Genomic DNA, 20,179 nt, shown 5'->3' with positions numbered 1-20,179 from the left:
GATGCTACTTTGGACCCAAAGGAAAAAATTTATCCAGATGATATGAAAAAAAAAAAAACTAGCTTTAAACAACAATAGTTCATTAAAAGTATGCCAGCTATAAAAAGAGACTTTCTTGAAGTGTATCACTGAAATTAAAATGGCAAAGTATTTAAAGTCCAGAGATAAATAAAAATTATTCTCTTCTTATGGTTGTATATTACTATGCGAAAAATGTGATCTACTTACCACCACCACAGGGTTCCGAGCACTGGGACCAGCTCTTCAAAGCCCACTCAAAAGTATCTAATTCTTCCTGGATTACATTATTGCTGTTAATGGTGGGCACTGAGTCTTCATGAATGATATACTTGTATGTTAAACTGGAACGTGTATCATTCTCCTGAGGAATAATCTATTAAATATATAATATAGCTATGTAAATTAGGCTAATGGAGTTCAGAAACTCTTAAATAAAATGTTCTATATTACTTCAGCCTATTACTGATACTCAAACTAGGAATTGCCTCCTTTTTGTTCAAGGAGCCAGTAAAAATTAGCAGCTCAATCAGGTGTGTTGGTTACATGTTAAAAGCTCCATGCTGTGTTTTTAAAAGTAAGGGTGGAAAAGTCTAAATTTATTTTTAAAATGTTAAGAGAAATTATTCCTATTATAAAAGGTCCTTTAATTTTTACAATGAGTTACTTAAGGTTTATTTTAAAGTGATTTGTACTTGAGTTTTGAAAGCATTTTTAAAAAAACCATATATATCTAACTATTATAAATACATACCTATTATATCAAGTGAATTACAGAAGGATCTAAAATTTTAAAATAACCTTTAAATAGGTACCTTGCTTTCAGGAAATTGGGGCCAAATAGAAAATCTGGGAATCCACTGATGAGAATGTTCTGATTAGTACAAGTCTAACCTTTATGTGTCCCAGAGTGGAATGGAGAGACATTTCAGATGCTTTCCACTCTAACCTCTATTTGAATTAAGAGTTCCTGCTGTATCACATCTGACAAATAGTTATCCACTGTTTCCTGGAAGACTCTTCCTTCTATACAGGAAATTCCCTCTTCTCCTGATGAAGCCTATTGTGTCTTTAGACAGTTCAAATTGTTTAGAAATTCTCCCTAATACCAGACCCACACAGAACATAGATTCTTTGTAATCTCTATCCAGTACTCCCAAGCCTACCTTCTGTGATGGAATAGAATAATTGTAATCTCATACTTCCTAAGATTTTTCTTCCATAAACTAAACATCTCTAATTCCTTCAACTAATTCCCACAGGATGTGATCTTGAGGTCTTTTACTATTCTCATTCTCACTGTCTGAACACTCATCCCAACTTATCAAGTCAATGTAAATTTAAAGTGCTTACACGTGCCAGGTACCATATCAAACAGAGAGGTTACAAAGAAGTGCCAAAAATAATCCTTGTCTTCAAGAAGCTTACAGTTTAACAGAGAAGAGAAAATGCAAACAACTATGTACAAACAAGCCAAATCACAGGACAAATTGTCGGTAATCTCAGACTGGTGGCACTTTCAGTAAAGGCATTGGGAAAGTTTTTTGTAAAAGGTAGAATTTTAGCTGAGTTTTGAGGAAAGTGATTAGACATATTGTTTATTAGATTTTTATTTAGACATCTATGTACCAAGTACTATATTAACTACTTTAAAAATATTTCATTTGATTTACCCAATTCCTCTGTAACATAGATGAGAAGGGTAGGGATTAGATGGTGTTTGAGGATCCCTCTGGATCTAAATTAATGAGCCATGATCCCGTTATTTATTTCTATTTGAAGTGGAGAATGAGAGTCAAGTTATTATGATTTCCATTTTACATTTGAGGAAAATGAGGTAGACAAGTTATATGACTCATTCAGGCTCCTGTAGCTAGTATGTATGTGAGACTAAATTGAAACTCAGGTTTTCCTGTCTCCAGACTCCAGTGTTCTACCCACTCTGCCACCTATATATCTCTTAAAGGAAGCCAAGAAAGCCAAGAGACATGGGAGAGGAAGGAGAGAATTCTAAAAATGGGGGACAGCCAGAACAAATGCCCAGTTTCTAAAATGTAGATGTTGTCTAAGAATGTAGAGAATATTTACAATCCTGAAAATAACCTCTTTCTTAATACATCTTGGTTGCTAAATTATACTTTTGATACTCATTGTATTTGAAGTCCATTCAGTCTTCTCCAACTTTATTAGATGAACTATCCTAAAAAAAGGCCTCCCCTATTCTATGCAAAAAAAAATTGACTTTTTTAACTCAAGTGTAAGACTTTACATTTAGTGCTATTAAATTTCATCATAAGAGACTGGGCCACAGATGAAAAAAGTCTTAGGATAAGTAACATGCTGAATAACAGTCAGGATCCTATGAGATTTCCATAGACTGAAACATTGTTCCAGTTTATTATAGTAAAATTTAATAGCAATAAGTGTAAAATCTTATACTTGGGTTCAAAAAATCAATTTTGCTTGCATGAAATAGGTATAGTGTGCTTCACAGTTTGCTTGCTTCCTTTTTGATCATATTTATATCCTTTGTGTCTGGAACCCCTTGGGTAGTCTGATGAAAACTATAGGTGCTTTCCCAAAATAATATTTTTAAATGCTTAAAATAAAATGATATGATCAAAAAGGAAAGAAATTGTTTCAAGTAGAGATTCTCTCTGTCTGTCTCTGTCTCTCTTTCCCTCTCTTTTTCCCTTTCCCTTCTCTCTCTGTCTCTGTCTGTCTCTTTCCCTCTCCTCCCTCTCCCCCCTCCCCCCGTCTCTTTCTCTCTCTTTCTCATTTACTACCACAAACAAAGAACCTTTCATTTAAACCATTTAAATAAAGATGTTGATTTGTCCAAGGTATGATACTATGAGAACTTGTTCTCAATTGCTATTGAAACATTAATGGCTATTCTCTGGGTCTAGATATCAATCAATTCCACCTATCTGTATTATTTATTACCTAGACTACATCCTACCATTTCATCCATATGAGATTAATTACATGTGAAATATGATTTTAATATCTAGGTCAACTACATTATTGCATTTCCCTGATTGCCTGGACATTTAACCTTGTCAAAAAAAAGTAAATGAGGTTTGTCTGGCATGACTTTTTCTCTTCCTTTTCCTCTTCTTCTGGCCAATTCTTAATGAATGGGGTTATGCTTACTCCTTATGACTACCCCCTGACTTTTCTCCCTAAATATCACTTTAATAATTATTCTAAAATGTTGCCATCAGTCCAAGTTAAATTCCCTTGCCCATAGTTTGCAGACTATTTTCTTTCTGAAGTTTAGGACAACATTTACTCTTCTCTAGTTCTTTTTTTAAGAGAAAGACAACTTTTTTTGTACCTGTTTTTCCTCATCTATAAAATGAGGACCATGGCTAAGATCCCATTCAGTTCTTTAATCCTTTGATTCTGCGATGCTTGTCAATTCTACAGAGAGCTTGAAGCATCAAGGGCTGTTGATGGTGCCAGATTCTTTGCTCAACACTGTTCTTCTAAGTGGGTTATGTGTTGTAAAGCAGAAGTGTGGTAACGTATCAAGTCCTGTCCAAGTTAAATAGGTCAGTGAAAAAATTTTCAAAACTAGTTTGGGAGTGGTGCATATGGGAAGAAAATGATAAGCTGTTGGTAAATGGTACTCTAACTTGGCTTTTCTTTTCTTATTTATTAATGTAGTACTCTTGGATTGAAGGTGACAATGCATGGGGGGGGGATTTCCCCCCTCCTGATTGAAGAGAATGGAGGTTGGATATTGGAGAGCTTCTCCCAGATCCTCCATCATTTAAGGATTTAAAGAGGGACTCCAGAATATTCATTTCATCACTTACCACCCACCTGACTTCCTGGATTCATGATCTCCAGAAACTCATCATTCTAAAGGATGAAATCAATTCAAGCCATTTTCTACAGTGACTTTAGGACTTCAACACTTCTCATCATCCATTCCAGATTCTTTTTGTGTTTTCTTCCCCAAGTAGATTGTGAGATCCTTGAGGGCAGGGATGATTATGCCATTTTTTGTGTGTTTTTTTTTTTTTTTTGGGGGGGGTAACTCAGGTGTTTAGCATAGTGCCTAGAACATAGTCTATGGACTGTGACTCTTTCAGAATATTAATCATGTTTGAAGTTTGAAGGATGGTAACTGATTTCAAGTTATACTTTAAGGATACAAGAAGCTAACCTAATATGCTGAATTTCCTAAAAGCAAGGAACTTAGTGGAAGCAAATTTTAAAATACCTTATATGTAATCACATTAAAAAAAACAAATTATTCAATTAAAACCTTCCAAATGAAGATACATTTTAATAAGGATATTGTTCAATATAAAACCTACCCAGTGAAATTTAATTTTTTAAAATGATAACCAAGAAAACTGTGACTATGATATGACATACCAAAACAATGACAGAGTCATGTAAAGGCCCGTCAGTGTGAAGCGTTTCAATGTCATCTTCAATGTTGTAGTCCCACTCCACTCCTAGATCGATGAATGTCCGAGACTTTGCTTCTTCCCCTCGGCCATTTAAAATGTAGTGCCCTGTTGCTTGGTTCTTGATAGCTAAAGAAAGGGAAAATTTGAAGAGGCAGTTATTATAAAACTAAGGATCCATGGTAAACCTATTTTTTTTTTTTAAAAACTAAAAACTATTTCTCATCTTTATGTATCATCATTAAACAGCAAGAATAACAATTGCAGTATACCTCATTGTTTTGAAGTGACTCTTGCTTCCCACAATGGATATTAATATTGGCATCTCTAGCAAGATTCCTAGATGGAATATGGCATATATACATACATGCTCACAATACACATATGAATACATATATGTATATGCATATATATGTATATTTAAAGCTTTGATAGTGCTTAAAATGCAATAAGATTTTTAGGATACCATGTACTTATATACTTATATGGAATACACATATACCATGTACATATATATATGTACATGGTCAAATGTATATGTATACATACATACATATAAACACACATATCTGTAATTTCATTGTAATAGGAATTCCTGGTGAGGAATCTCCCTCTACTAATATATCCTGCCAGTTTCTCTGCAATAAGTAGTCTTAGAGAGTAACCTAAACTGGGGATATCAAACTCAAATAGAAACTTATTCCTGTAGCCCCATAGTGACTTGGAAAATTACAAATTAACTATCTGTGTTGCATTGTATTCTTATTTATTTAACTAAACATTTCCTAATGAAAGGTTAAGTAACTTGCCTAGGGTCACAGAACAGTTTTTGTTAGAGATGGTACTAGAACCTTGGCTTTTTTTTTTTTGGCTTTGAGGATAGATCTCTATTTGCTATTCCATACTACCTCTCAGGCAGAGCCTAGGTGACAGAAGATAATGGTAACCTTAACAGTAACAGGAAGGCTTGGAAGAGGGGAGTGTCTCAAAGGAAAGATAATAAATTCAATTTGGAGCATGTTATATTTAAGATGTCTTAGGGCATCCAGTTTAAGATGTCCTATATAGCTGGAAATGAGACAGGAAATAGGTTAAGTTTGGATAAATGGCTGTGTGTGTATTGGATGCATATGCATCCTTTTTGCCTAGCACTCAAAATTTAAAATTCCACAGAATGGAATGATAAGAGCAGAAACCTATATATTCTAATCTTTTTTTGGGGGGTAAAGGCTGGCACATAACTTGCAAACAATTTATGGTCCACAAAAATAATATTTTCATTTACTTTACTGTGCAACTGAGGGAAAGGAGAAGAGGGAGAATAAATTGAAAGAAGTAAGAACCACATCAAAATTCTAGGTCTTATAGTTATTATTGTTTTAAGCAAAAACAGTGAGAATCAGCTTATAAAAGCTGGTTCAACTAAATACTGTATAAATAATTTCCTTTCTCGACTTATAGGGTAAAAATGAAAAAAAAAATTCCACTACAGCAACAAATGATTTTAGCTGGGTTTTTGAAACCTTAATGTTGCTTTAACAATAGGAAGGATCATGTTTAAAGTCTGAATGTATACTTATGAGTGGAATATTAATCATAGTCCATTTGTGTTACTTGTTTTTGCCAGTAGAACAGATTATTTCTCAAGTGGATTATTAGTACCTGAGGAAAAAAAGAGGACCATTGGGGATACTATCGATCACTGTGCAAGCTGGAAAATACAGAAGTGGCCAAGAATAAATTTGCTAAAATCATCCAGATATTTTTCCCTAAAGAGGTGCAAATCCACTCAAAACACATGACTTTTGTTCTGGCCAGCGAATATCTGACATGTGACATCACCAGATTACAACATGGCAATAGGTAGAATGCCCTACTTTTAGTAGGATAATCATAGCCATAGTCAAATGCTGTAATATTATTATGCTTTAATATATTTAGTTGTTGTTCAAATTGTTTCTTGTCATGTCCAACTTTTCATGACCCCATTTGGAGTTTTCTTGGCAAAGACTGGAGTGGTCTGCCATTTCCCTTTCCAGCTCATTTTATAAATGAGGAAACTGAGGCAATGTTTTTTTTTTCTTCCCCCCCTTAAATTAACAAAATAACAAGGATTCATCTCCAAAGCTAAAGCTTTCATTTCTTGATTTTGTCTCCTACTACTTGACATCCTTCCCTTTCTTCAAAGTACAGTGAGGAGCCACTTTCTCTAATAATAGCCAACTTTTATAAAGAGCTTTAAGATTTGCTAAGCACTTAACACTTTTAACCCTCACAAAAACCCCATCAGGAAGATGCTATCCTAATTTTAAAGAAGAGAAAACTGAGGGTAAGAAAGGTTAAGTGACTTACCAGAAGGTCATTTGGCTAGTATTTCTCTGATTTGAACTCAAGTCTTTCAGACTCTAAGTCTAACCCTCTATCTATTGCACCAAAAGTTTTCTCGATTTGCACAATCTTGTTCTCCCTTTTTCTATCTCACCTCATTATGGTTTAATCCATTGATATCTATGTCTCATTTTAGTTATTTGTATACTAGATTTTAAGTTCTTTGCAGACTAAGACTAGTTTTCTAAAATCATGGTATGTGTGCCAAAGTGCTTAGCATGCTTCATACTAAGGACTAGTAGGATAAATGTTTATTTAACTGAGTTGGATCTTGCTTGGAGGTAAACCTAGTGTAAGTCAACAATTGAGTGAAATTCTGATATATGATTACTGAAAGACAATGTTGAATATAGAGAATTATTGTTATTGTTATCCTTAGATCTCAAAGAGGATCGATGACATGCTATGTTGACTTGTGTAGTGAATTGGGTTTATAAGGCAGAGCCAGGAAAAGTTCAGTCTCATTAAGAGAGAGACCTGACTTCATGGTCAAGGAGATCTGGATTGAGTTTCGCCTCATATAGGCTGAATAGCCTAGACTAGTTCCTTACCTTTAAATGCTTCTGTATGATTCTTTAAGACTATGGGGAAGGTGATAACCTGCACCAATAGAGTTTTCTCACCTGGGAGTTCCCTACACCAATGAAAGCATAGGTTCTGCTCCTCACCTATCCCTATGCCATTACTATATGTTTCTTTTTTGTAATATTCCTCTGGTTCTTGAAACGAATGCATTTTTTGATACTTAAACATTTAAGTAGACCTTAGTAAACAGTACAGAATGCAAGGATGGAAACACTTACCAAGGATATGAGGAGAGGCTTCGTCTTCCTGTATTAACACATGTCTAGCACCAGGGGGAATATCAAACATCTTAAGGTACCCTTTTGCACGTTCAGCAATCAGGAGGACACAAGAAGGAAACAGAAGGAATAGCTGAGGTTAGTAGCAAACTATATTATTATTATTACTTCTACTTGCAGAAAGGTGCATGTAAACCTAAATGCAGTTTGCCACTTCAGCATACTTGATAGGTTTTGTAACATCTGATGCATGGAATGAACACTTATTAATGGGGAGAGAGAAATAAATTAGTGATGAAGATCAACAAGTCCATCTCCTTCAATTGAGCCTAGAGAAATGAAGAGATTTGCTCAGTCACATGGGTGATATGTGGTAGAGTTGGGATGTAAAGTCCATTACTCCATCTCCAGATTTCAGCACTTATTGATGGTCCATCAATTTTTGTTACAAACCTATGCATCCTCTTGTTGGACTGTCAGTATCATGACAACCAACAACTCAGGCAAAGGCTGTACATTTCCTATGTTCTTACAAGTAACCATTCTCCTCATTGAGTACCCTCATGTTGGCTTCTACCCCTGATTGCATGAGCTTCATGAAATTCTTAAATATTCTCATCTTTATCTGCCATTTAAAAATTCTACATGGGGACTCCTGATGGCTAAGTCTCTAATGAATTAATATTTTTATATTAAGATAAAAACTGTTAATTGTGCCCTAAAAAAAGGAAAAGAAAAATTGATTGGTGATTGAAATTAGGAACCACTGGGGATAAATACAAATCAGTCTTCTAGGTTTGGCCATACCATAATATTTAGCAATATCAGCAAGTTAACGTTTTATGGCATTTAGCACAGGGCTTAACACAGGATACTTAATAATTCAATAAATTTAATTCAACAAACATTTGCTAATTACTTATTTTAATAATATTTTAATTTTAATAATAATTTGTTTTCAATAAATTTTAGTTGACTAATTGCCTGTATCTTCCTGGTCTTATAATTTCTTCCTCCTTTCTCTATGAATTCTTTGATCCTATGATACTGGCCTGCTGGGCCAGTATTCAAAGAATTCCACCTCTTTTTTGTTGCTGTTAGTTTCTTTTAATCATGTCTAACACTCTGTGATCTTTTTTGATTTTGTTTTGACAAAGATTCTGGAATGATTTGCCATTTCCTTCTCCAGCTCATTTTATAGATAAGGAAAATGAGGCAAAAAGAATTAAGTAACTTTCTCAGTGATAGTAAGTGTCTGAGACTGCATTTGAACTCAGGTCATCTTGACTCCAGATTTAGCACTCTACTATGCTACTTTTGTTTCTAGACAACTAAACAGCCCATTATTATTTCAGAGGTATTTAAGCTGGTGGTCATGATTTTTTATTCTTTATGTCAGAGACTACAGTTAAGGATAGCTGACTGCAGAGAAAATGGTCAAGGCCTATGCCCAAAGGCAAAATGAACAAACCAATTCAGTCAAATATTTAGTGCAATGAACCAAAGCATTATTCTCAGTTATTTTTTTTCCCAGAGAGCCTTAGTAATTTGAATGGACTGACTGCTGTGGTGCTCGATAACACAAACTTTTCATGCATCATAAAACATGTGAAATGTACCACTTTTGCCTATATCTGGGATGCTTCTAAGTGTTAAGCTCCAAAAGCCACTTGCAGCCCATTCCTTTATGCCCGTCATAGAGGCCCATCTCGCTGCTCCTTCCATTTACCATCACTCACCCAAAACATTTTTAGCTGCCTTGGTTTCAGAAAGAGATACATTGCGAGCTCCTTTAGGCAATGTGAAGGCTCCTCTTGTCTTCCCTTAAATAAAATGTCTTAAGTTAGTGCTTTTGGGAACTAAAGTCTTCTTGTTTCATTGACTATATTTGTGTGCCATAGGCATTTTATCAATCTAAATAAAATTGATACAAATTTAGTAGTCAATGAAAGTAAGACTAAGTATGAATGAAAAATCATGTAGGTGATTTTAAATTTGGATACTTGCAGATTTCATTTTCCAGTAACTTGAGTTCCTTTTGGCACCTCTTGCTTAAGTGTTTCCCTGTTGGAAGAGGTTGATTAGTCTATTGAATTACTATGTTATCAATATATCTGCAAAGCAACTGATGTCAAATTAACATTGTATTTTAGTTGGAATCTCTGTAATTGATAAAAGTCTTTTCTGGCATCCTTTCACTGGCATGGTTCATTCTCATGATCTCTGCCTTAAACCCCTGGATTGATTATTTATGCAGTCTGAAACATCATTCCATTCTATATAACCTTGCTAACAGAATGAGTTCTTATGCCTGAAATGCTTTTAGATATTCATGGATTTTGTTTAAGAACAAAGGTGTTCATGCTTAATTAATCTCCCTTAAAGCTAATGCCTTTCCTCTATTGATTACCTCCAATTTATCTAGCAAATATCTTGTTTGTACAAATTGTTTGGATGTTGTCTTTCCCATTAGACTTTAAGAATATCGACAGCAGGGACTGTTCTGCTTTTCTTTACATCCCCAAGTGCTTGTTAACGCACTAGCAAATAGCTGACATTTAATAAATGTTTGATTTTTTTCAGGAAAATTGCTTATAAGATGACTACAACATAAAGTCATAATAATATATAACTCAAATTCATGATAAATGACAATATTTAAAGGCTCTACAATTATGAAAAAATTATACACCAATAATTCTGGATAGCAATGCTCAAAAATATTGGGATGGAGGGAATGGATTAGCGGCCCAAATCCTTGTACCATTATGAACCCAGAATTACTTCCTCAAAGAACTATTGTACTGAATAAAGGTAGCACTGAAATAATTTTGATTTGTGTGTTTGGCATGTGTAGGAGCAAAATAAACTGGAAGAATAGTTGTATACAAGTTAAAATTTTAAAGCATTATTCCCATGGGTCATTGGTAATGATGGTATTTCAGTCTGAATTTTATCAAGTTCACTTTCCCCCTGCTCTTTAAGAGATTGGCTTAAGATGGCTTTAGAAGGAATAAGGGAATATGCCATAAAATATATGTATAACAGGCTTTCTGACACAAGAACAGAAATGCTCCTTGTTGCCTGTCCCAGGTCCCAAATGAATGATCTATAACAAAGAGGAAATGTTTCACTGAACATTTTTCACTTTGTAAAAGTTATAAGAAGTTACCAAATTTAATTCTATAATGTCAAAAAACATTTGAATAGAAATACAGCTATAAGTCATGATGACTTGTCCGATACTATTGCAATACTCCTATTGCTATTTTATATTCAAATCCTACTTCCAAATCATCAAAACTTATGTTGGTTCCATGCAGGGAGTGAACATTTATAACACTGATGCCATGGAACTAATTAACCATTTTCTAAAAGCACTTCACTCCATTTAGGGATGGGGGATCATGGGTCAATAATATTATATATACTGTCAAAGACCATTTGGTATAATAAAAATATTAAATCTATCTCTTGCTTTAATGATTACATAATTTGAATAGATTTAATAATAATAATTTTCAATAATAGTGCTTTAAGGTTTAAAAAAGCATTTTACCAATGTCATCTCATTTAATCTTTATAACAGCCCTAGGAGATAGGGGCTATTATCCCCTTTGGACTTATGGGGAAACTGAGGTACAGAAGTTAAGTGACTTACTTAGATTCACATAGCTAGCAAATATCTGAAGCATGATTTGAATTTGACTTTTCCTCATTCAAAGTCCAGTATTCCATCTACAATTCTATTCTAATGCTGAGAAATACACACATACACACAAATACTCTTTCCTTCTCTCCCCCCCCCCCCACATATCTAAGCATGTGTATGTGGTATGTGTGTATGTATATACATATACATATATATATTCTCAATTAAGTATCATTGAAATGTTAGTTGATGTTTTTGATGAAAATTACAAAAATTGGCTTTGTACTTTCTGTAATACTATTTAGTGACTTTATTTAACTTTTACCCCATTAAACAAGCTGACTTCTACAAACATTATTTCACTCAGTGAGTGTCATCTACCAAATAGCAAACACCTCACTTTTCAGTGGAACTTTAATTCTAATTTAAAAGTAGTCATTTAAAAAGGATTTAAAGCTTGGTTTAGAAGATACAGCAACAGAATAAATATGGTCACTATTAAAATAAAAAAGAGCAAAAATAATACAGAACATAAAAACTACAACAACTGAAAATAAGATTTTGTATTACTTGTCAGGTCTTTTCAAGTTTAATCAAAAATTCCAAAGCAAATTACTAAATAAAAGATTTATGATATCCAAATATTCTGCTTGCTTTTTTGTTTACAAAGAAAAGTTCTAAATGGTTATTTGATCTTCATATGATTTTTTGCTACACAAGTACTGAGGTATATATGAATTCAGTAAAAGGATTTATATAAAAACATATATACATACATGTTTATATGTAGAAACACATACATATATATTTTCAAAGAATATTATCCTAAAATAACCAAATGACTAGATCTTTTATAGTTAATTACATGTTAGCCTATCAAATTACAGTTAACAACACATATGCATATATTTACACACATGTGCATACACATAAATACATACATGTGCATGCAGGTATACACCCATGCCGCTTTGGGCTTCTGGTAAAAAAGTAACTTGCAGGGGGAGGGGAAAGATTTTGGAAAATCTCTCATTTGTAAATAATAGTGTACCAGAATTAGCCCAACATACATACATGAATAAACACAAACACTGATCTTACCAGGCTTCTTGGGAGTTCTGGTAAATGTTCCCTTCACAGTGCGACAATGAGAATTATCTCCTCCACAGACTCCACATTTATCTTCAACCTTATTAGAGCCAATCTCTTTATCACAGCCTACTTTCTGTAGAAAAATGACCATAAATGCTACCAGATTAGGACGGGAAAGTTCTAGAAATCAGCCCAACCAAGATAAGAATAAATGAAACAATACAAATGATCTGAAACTTTCCAGAACTCCCTGGCTTCCATTTCCCTTTTCTGTTTAAAGAAATGTTCATGAGCAATAAAATTGAACCAATTAAATCTTTACTCCTTTACTGCCTTTTCTAGACTGATGTGTCATAAATTAGGAAACAAATGAAGGATGTTATTTTTACTAGATTATAAACTTCTTGACAGGAGAACTTTGCATCTCCCTGGTCTATGTTGATTTATACTATGTACTTGGCACTTAGTACATTTGACATTTTCACGAATAAAGGCCCAGGGAGGTTAAATGACTTGACTAATCCCACAGGTAATAAGAATAAGAATAAGAATAAGAATTACAATTTCTGAAGTGCTTTAACATTTGCAAAGTGTTTAATAAATATTTCTTATTTGAGTTCTCCCAACTAATCTTTATTATTGTTGTTGTTAAGTCATTATTCAGTATTCTCTGATGCTTTGTGACTTAATTTGGGGTTTTCTTGGTGAAGATAACCAGAATGGTTTGCCATTTCCTTCTTCAACTTATTTTATAGATGAGGAAATTGAGGCAAACAGGGTTAAGTGATTTGCCCAGTGTCACACAGCTAGTAAATGTCTGAAGCCAGATTTGAATTCAGGAAGATGCGGTTTCCTAACTCCTGGCCCAGCATTCTATCCATTGGGCCATTAGTTGCCCACGAACTATCCTGTGAAGCAGGTGCTTTTATTATCCTCATTTTATAGATGAGGAAAATTAACAAGGGTTAATTAACTTGCCCATACCCAGGACAGAATTGTAACTCTAGTCTTTTTGATTTCAAGTTTAATAATCTGCATCCTAACCCCTTCCCCACACCATCATCACTGTGGCTTGTATGGTTCTTGCTGCTATATGCACATCTTGCTGCCTTTCACAATATCAGCAAGAGATACAACTTGACCTGATTAAGAAATAGTATAAGGTCTTCCAGAACTGTGCTATTACCACATTTTTCAAGGGTTAGTTGGTTGTTGTCCTTCATTCTTGAATAAAACCAAAATGATGTAACTATTTTGGGATCAAGGTACAATTTGTCCAACTGTGGCTGATCAGACCAATAAGAACTTAGAAGGCTCTACCACAAATCAGGTACAAATAGTCCATATGAGCAATTGGAGTGGAGGGTTAAGGAATTGCCTAAAGGATCTTATCCTAACACATCTCTGACACCAACCCCCAAGATGGTATAACAGGGAAAATTGGAAGAATAAGACATAATGCATAAAAATCAGTTGGAAATCCCTTTGGACGTACCACACACTCTCCTCGCACACATATGCTATATGGGTCTTTGTAAGAACAACGGGTTCCATCATGCACCAGCTGTTTCATATAAGCCACATCTCCCGTCTCTTTGGATTGGCAGTAAAGATGGCATCTTTTGTTGGCTGCAGAGGGTGAAGAAGAATGTCAACTGTTTCCATTTAATGGACTAGTTTAAACAGAAGAGTTGGCTTTATTTTTAAAATAGCAAGTTTTAACAAAGTCACATGAAGTTAAAAGGATGCTGTACAAAGAAATAAGAATAAGCGATGCAGTGGAGACAAATCCATATTCTCAGCATTTTACATGGAATGCTGAACTCTTCAGGCACGTGAGCCTGACACAGATTTTGCAGCATATTCTACTTAGTTTTAATTAATACAACAGAGTTGAAGAAAAAGCCCCTTATTTGGCATGTGAGAGTCACTGAACATAAGATCTAGGTCCTCATGGTTTCTTAATAAAAGCTACTTTTGCATGATGAATTCTGTATGTGTACTTAAGAGTGAAAATTGAAGGAAAGAAGCATTTATTAAGCATTTATATCAGGCATAATGCTAAATGCTTTATAAATATTATCTCACTTGGTCTTCAGCCAATCTGAGAGATAGATGCTATTATTATTTCCATTTTTCAAATGAGGAAACTGAGATAGGCAGAGGTTAAAGTGACTTGCTTAAGGTCATACAACTACTTAGTGTCTAAAGTCATATTTGAACAAAGGTCCTTCTAACTCCAGATTCAGTACTCTATCTACTGCACCACCCAGAGACATACAGTATAGTATATTGTTAATGAAGTCATACACTTCTAACAGCGGAAGCCTTAACTCTTTTAAAACAGGCAATGAGTTAGGCTATATTGTGCTGTAATCTCACACAGATCTTTTCTTTGATTGGCTCTAAATTAAAAATAGTTAGCATTTATACAGTGCTGATTTTGAAAAATGCTTTACAAAAGTCATCTCATTGATTCTCATGACAGTTATTGCTTTTATTCCCATTTTGCTGATGAGGAAACTGAGACACAGAAAAGTTATGTGATTTTTTCAGGATAACAAAGCAAGTATCTGAGTCAAGATTTCAACTCAATTCAATTCGAGTCTCCCTGACTCCAAGAGTATTACATTGCTAGCAGCCTCTCAAATGGAAGTAACAATTCAGTCCAAAATTCAATCCACTTATCAGTACTTTAGAAACTCTGTGAATAGATATGTAATGGAAAAATGAATTCTAAAGTGCTCTTAAATCCTGGGCCATTATATTCACATATAGGATATTAAAAACTGATTTTATTCCTAGTTCTAAAGATGCTAGAGAAGTGCTGGGTTTTCTCAAAATTAGAAAGAGTAGATATATCAAAACATGAAAAGAAAACCACCTCAGAGTAGATGAATTGAATTATAATCAGGCTAACCAGCCTCCCTAGTTTCTCTTTACAGATTTTTGTAGATAGCAAGTAATGTACCACCTGCTGCCTCTATTAGGCATTTGCATACTTGTTCCTTTCCAGGACCTACTTCTCTTGGAACCTTGTAATTCCTAGAGCCCAAAATGAGAGCTTATAATAGAAAACAATTATCTGAGAAGTAGGTTTATTTAATCATGGCAGAATGAATTGTTCTCATTTTCCTCCAGCTTCCCTAAATTCATGATTCCTAAAAAAGCTGGGGTCCAGCTTCAGATATAGAGAAGTATTCGGTACAGGAAGGGTGTGATTTTATCTCCTACCCTTAGGGAAGCTGAGGAGCAGAATGGCCAAGAAGAAGGTCATTTTGCTTATTCTTATTCATGTTCCCTGGCAGAACAGGACGCACTGGTAGAAAAATTCAGAGCTCCCTTCCTGCAAACCAGAAGGCTGAACTGGCGCACTGCTTGACCATTTCTATCCTTCTGCCAGAGAAGCAGCCAGAGGAGGTGGGATCTCTTTTCCCTCCGTCTTTAGGAACAGATAATAGAGGCAAGGAGGTGCTAAAATCTAGAAGTCAGTTGGGCTGGATTATAATCTTTCACTCTCTTGGTCCTTCTCGTGATAATCACTGCTAGAACAAGAGTGCAATCCCTTAATTTCTCTACCCTTCATTTTCCCTTATCTTTTTTCTTTTCATGTCCTCTCCCCTTCTGTTTCCCTTTCTTTTTCCCTTCCCCTTCCCTCTCCTTCCTTTTTCCCCTCCCCTTTCTTTCCCTCCTTTTCTTCTTCCTTTCTTTCTTTCCCCTTTCCCTTTTATCCCCTTCCCTCCATTCCTTTCTCTACATTTCCATCTCTTCTCTTCTCCTTCTTTTACTTCTCCTCTCCTTTTTCTTTCCCTTCCCCTTCCCTCTTCTTCTCTTCCCTTCCCTCCCTTTCTCTTTTCTTTCTTTCCCTTTCCTTCCCCCTCTCTTTCCTTTCTTTGACTTAATAAATTATAAAGTTAAAGGCAGCAGGAAATATAGACACTAAAATATAACCAAAACTCATTTTACTTATAAAAGGAATTACATGATTGATATAAGATCAGATATAAATAAATAGCATCAAATGTAGGATTTGGGCCCAGGTCACCTAACTCCATAACCTCCTTCCATGCTGCATCAATAAACTTAACATGTTTCTACTGAATAAGAAAAATTTCCAAATGTCCTTTCATTAAATGCTCTTGTGTTTCACAAAGGGGTGTGTGTATGGGGGTGCGCGTGCGCTGGATGGACCCTTTATCAGCCAAAATGTCCAGGAAGTAGAGTCCACTTTGGACCCTGAAATGTTAGCCAGTTCCATTCATTCTGGTTCCAATTTCAAGCTCAAGAGGCAGTTGTGATTGATTAGCCTCAACTTGTCATCACATGTGAAAACTCAGATTTCTTAGCAGTACCTACCTCCTGTGTCATCAAGTAGAATTTAATAAACCCAATCAAACTTGAACTTAAATTTCAGTGTCATGGATTAAGACATGCACAGCAACAGTATTCAACTCACCGTCTGCATGCTCAAAGGGCAGCCAATGGTGTTTGCTGTTCTGATATTCAAAGTGGGAGTTCCGCTGCTGGCACTGCTGGGCTCTGAAATCCTCAAAGAGCTTCGAGCACTCTTCAGTGTTACAAAGCTGGTATTCAAAATTAACACCAGGGCAATCCTGACCACCATTGATTGGCCTAAAGAAAAGATGATCTTTAAAAAGCCGTCCTGGCTCTTGATTCATGATGGGAAATTTCCTTATACAGGACCTGCAGGCACAATGCCAGGGACTTTGGGCTGCCAGCTTCAAGAGACTGGAATCAGACTTCTTAGCTTAAAACCTTCCTACCAGACAGTATACATAAGACAAATGCTGAAAGGAGAAACATAAATTTTAATAACATAGGTACAAAGAAGAAAAGAAATGATTATGTGTGGTCAGAAAAGGAATTCTGTTCACCCCAACATATACTGCTGATATATTCCTACTGAAGGAGGTATTAATCAAATCTTATCCTGAGAAAGCCAAAAAAAAAAAAAAAAGGTCTTAATTCCAAATGGAACTCACAGAGAGAGGGACAGAAAACCCAACATTGTGAGCAAATTTGTGCATGATAGCAGAGACTGGAGAAAATTGTTATTCTGAAAAATCCTATCCAAAGAAGGAACTTCTTGGTTCTGATCAACATAAAAAAAAATAAGTTTTTTTCCTTTTGTAAATACTTTTGGAAAATTGCCTTTCATTTCCAGGCAAGATGATGTTTGAGAGAACAGAGATTTTGGGTGAGCCCATCTCGTTTCTTTCCCCTTCAATTCCAGAGTAAAAAGCCTACTGAAAACTGGAGAAAGTAATGAAATAATGTTTCCCAAAGAGTGAAGGAGTTCAAAATGCAACCCAAGATGACACATTTCACAAACCTGAACTTAATCATAATGAAATTCATATGTGTGTGTGTGTGTATGTGTTCAATAAGAAAGAGGCATTTAAAGCATTGCTACAAAGGAAATCAGACATGAGCAGATTGTTTCACAAACAACAAAGGAACCAAGGAAGCTAAGCAACAAAACAAAATAAATAAATAAAATTAATACTTTTGAAAAAAAAGAAGACAAAAATTAGGAAAGCTGTTATATCTTTATGGCATATGAAAGCCTTCATTTAATTAGAGGGATAGCTCCCAATTAGCTAAAAGATGGGTAAATGACATGTGGTCTTTAAATGATAGGTAAGTTAGAGAGCTTAAGACAGTCTGCTCTAGAAACCCCAAACAGAAAAATAACCCAGTCCTTGAAAAAAACAACAATTTTTTTAAGAGGAACAGATAATTTTTCTCCTTTCACCCCTACCTTCCCTCTACTGACTCTCTAGCAAGAGAGTTACTCTCCAAAGGGAAATACCTTTTCAACGTTTAGAAAGTCATTTTAAGAGAATTTAAATCATAGTTGAAAAAGGCACAAAATCCTAATAGTCTTTGACAGAGAAAGCAGTCACTCGAGGCCAGAAGCAAATTATAAGAGTAGGATCTCTGGCAGAAAAGAATAAAGTTGACTAGAGATAGACTTGCAATCAAACATTCACTCCTAGAGAGGAGCAGGCTCTGGGTGAGCAACCCATCCAGAAGGGATATAACAAAAAGGGGGAACTTTGTGAGGCATCCACAGGAAAGAAAGGGCTTCTAGGTTAGGAAGTTCTGAGGAGTAAGTATACTTGGCTATATGTGTTTGTTGCTACTACCATTATGTTTTAATTTTGTGCTCACTCTTACAAATGCTGCATATATTAGGAGGAAAAACTCAACATGGATTTAGGGAAGAAATGTTTTATATTTGCTCTTTTCATTATGTAATTTTAGTAAACACCTTTGCTTTGGCTAACTATTGACAGGAATGTTACTAGTTGAAGCTCTTGACTTAATGTATTCAAAGAACAGGCCCACAGACCCTCAAATTCTGGCCCAGAATCTGGGAGGAGCAGCTGCCCTCTGGGGACACAAACTGGGAATAGAAGGAACAAGTCAGAGAAGTTCACCCATAGGGAATGATACCCATGTAAAGGTTATTTCTTCCTATATCAAATTTAGACAAATCTATTGAAATTTTTAGTGGAATTTTTGTTTTACTTTTTTACTTATGAAATAGAGATGGAATTGCCCAAATTTCCAAGTGAGATTGGCTGCTCCATAGAAATAGCTCCGAGGTTAGTGTTCAAATTCACCACATCAAACAGTAGAGTATAATAATATTACATGATTACCCTAAAGTACATTCTCACTTACATTGGATTATTGCACTGGCGTGTCCTGAAGCGAACACCAGTCCCACATGTACGAGAACAGGAGCCGAATTTGGTCCAGGACCCCCAGTTTCCATCCTGCTTTTCTTGATTGGCATTCTTCCACATGCAGTGACCCTTGTAGCACCACTTGAGAAAATCATAATACTGTATTATTAACATAATTAATATTGCTGAATTAATAATATGAAAATAATATGCTGAAATGGAGCATGATTCATATCAATCAATGAATAGTTAACTAAGTGCCCACTTGTGCTAATGCTAGAGATAGAAAGACAAAAGTAAAATAATCCCTGCCTTTAAGAAGTTTATTTTATAAAAGGAAGACAACAATTTATTGTTGCTGTTGAGTCATTTTTTTGTTGAAGCTGATCCTTCATGACTCATTTGAGATTTTTTTTTGGGGGGGCAAAGATATTGGAGTAGTTTGCCATTTTCCATTTTTTTTAAACAACCGAAGAAACTGAGGCAAATTGGGACAAATAACTTGCCTAGGGGGACACTGCTAGTAATAGTTTGAATCCAAATTTGAACTTAGAAAAGTGAGTCTTTTTGATTCTGGGCTGGATGCTCCATCTATTGTGCCATCTAGCAGACCTATGTACATATACAGGTTGACACAAAAGATGCACAGAGAAAATTTAGGGTGACCATGGTGAGGAAGGCATTAACACTTGGGGGAAGACTTATGATACGAGCCCTGACAGAAACCAGGGATCTGAAAATACATTGATGAGAAAGAGTCCATTCCAGAAATGGAGCACAGCCACTGTGAAGACAGAGATGACTGATGTTGTATGTGAAGAATAAAGTCAGTCAGTCTAGTTGGACCACTAAAGGCAAAAACAAAAACAAAACAAAAAAGAATAAAACAAATAAGCTTGGGGACCTAGGCTGAGGCTGGCTTGTAAACAGCTTTAAATACCAAATGGGATTTTATATTTGATCCCAGAAATATAAAGGAACCACTAATACTTAGTAAGGGGAGGGGGGTGTAGATGTGTATGCATGTGTGCATGTGTGTAAATGTATCTATGTATGTGCTTTAATTATCTCTCATTCTCAGAA

At 35.2% G+C, this 20,179-nt stretch overlaps 1 protein-coding gene across 1 annotated transcript in view; it reads right to left on the bottom strand.

The window, feature by feature from the left end:
- ADAMTS3 (ADAM metallopeptidase with thrombospondin type 1 motif 3) overlaps window positions 1–20,179 on the bottom strand; it is a 273,293-nt gene that overhangs the window by 24,913 nt on the left and 228,201 nt on the right. Inside the window, exons 12-18 of the mRNA XM_012551960.3 lie at window positions 19,092–19,237; window positions 16,837–17,012; window positions 13,876–14,009; window positions 12,390–12,513; window positions 7,637–7,717; window positions 4,411–4,574; window positions 229–394 (exon numbers count right to left, since the gene is read on the bottom strand). Coding sequence (XP_012407414.1) covers window positions 229–394; window positions 4,411–4,574; window positions 7,637–7,717; window positions 12,390–12,513; window positions 13,876–14,009; window positions 16,837–17,012; window positions 19,092–19,237 — 991 coding nt within the window. The remainder of the gene's footprint in view (window positions 1–228; window positions 395–4,410; window positions 4,575–7,636; window positions 7,718–12,389; window positions 12,514–13,875; window positions 14,010–16,836; window positions 17,013–19,091; window positions 19,238–20,179) is intronic.

Source organism: Sarcophilus harrisii, chromosome 6 (genome assembly GCF_902635505.1).
Source record: "Sarcophilus harrisii chromosome 6, mSarHar1.11, whole genome shotgun sequence".
NCBI classification, from domain to species: Eukaryota; Metazoa; Chordata; class Mammalia; order Dasyuromorphia; family Dasyuridae; genus Sarcophilus; species Sarcophilus harrisii.
This window is presented reverse-complemented; position numbering and strand designations above follow the sequence as displayed.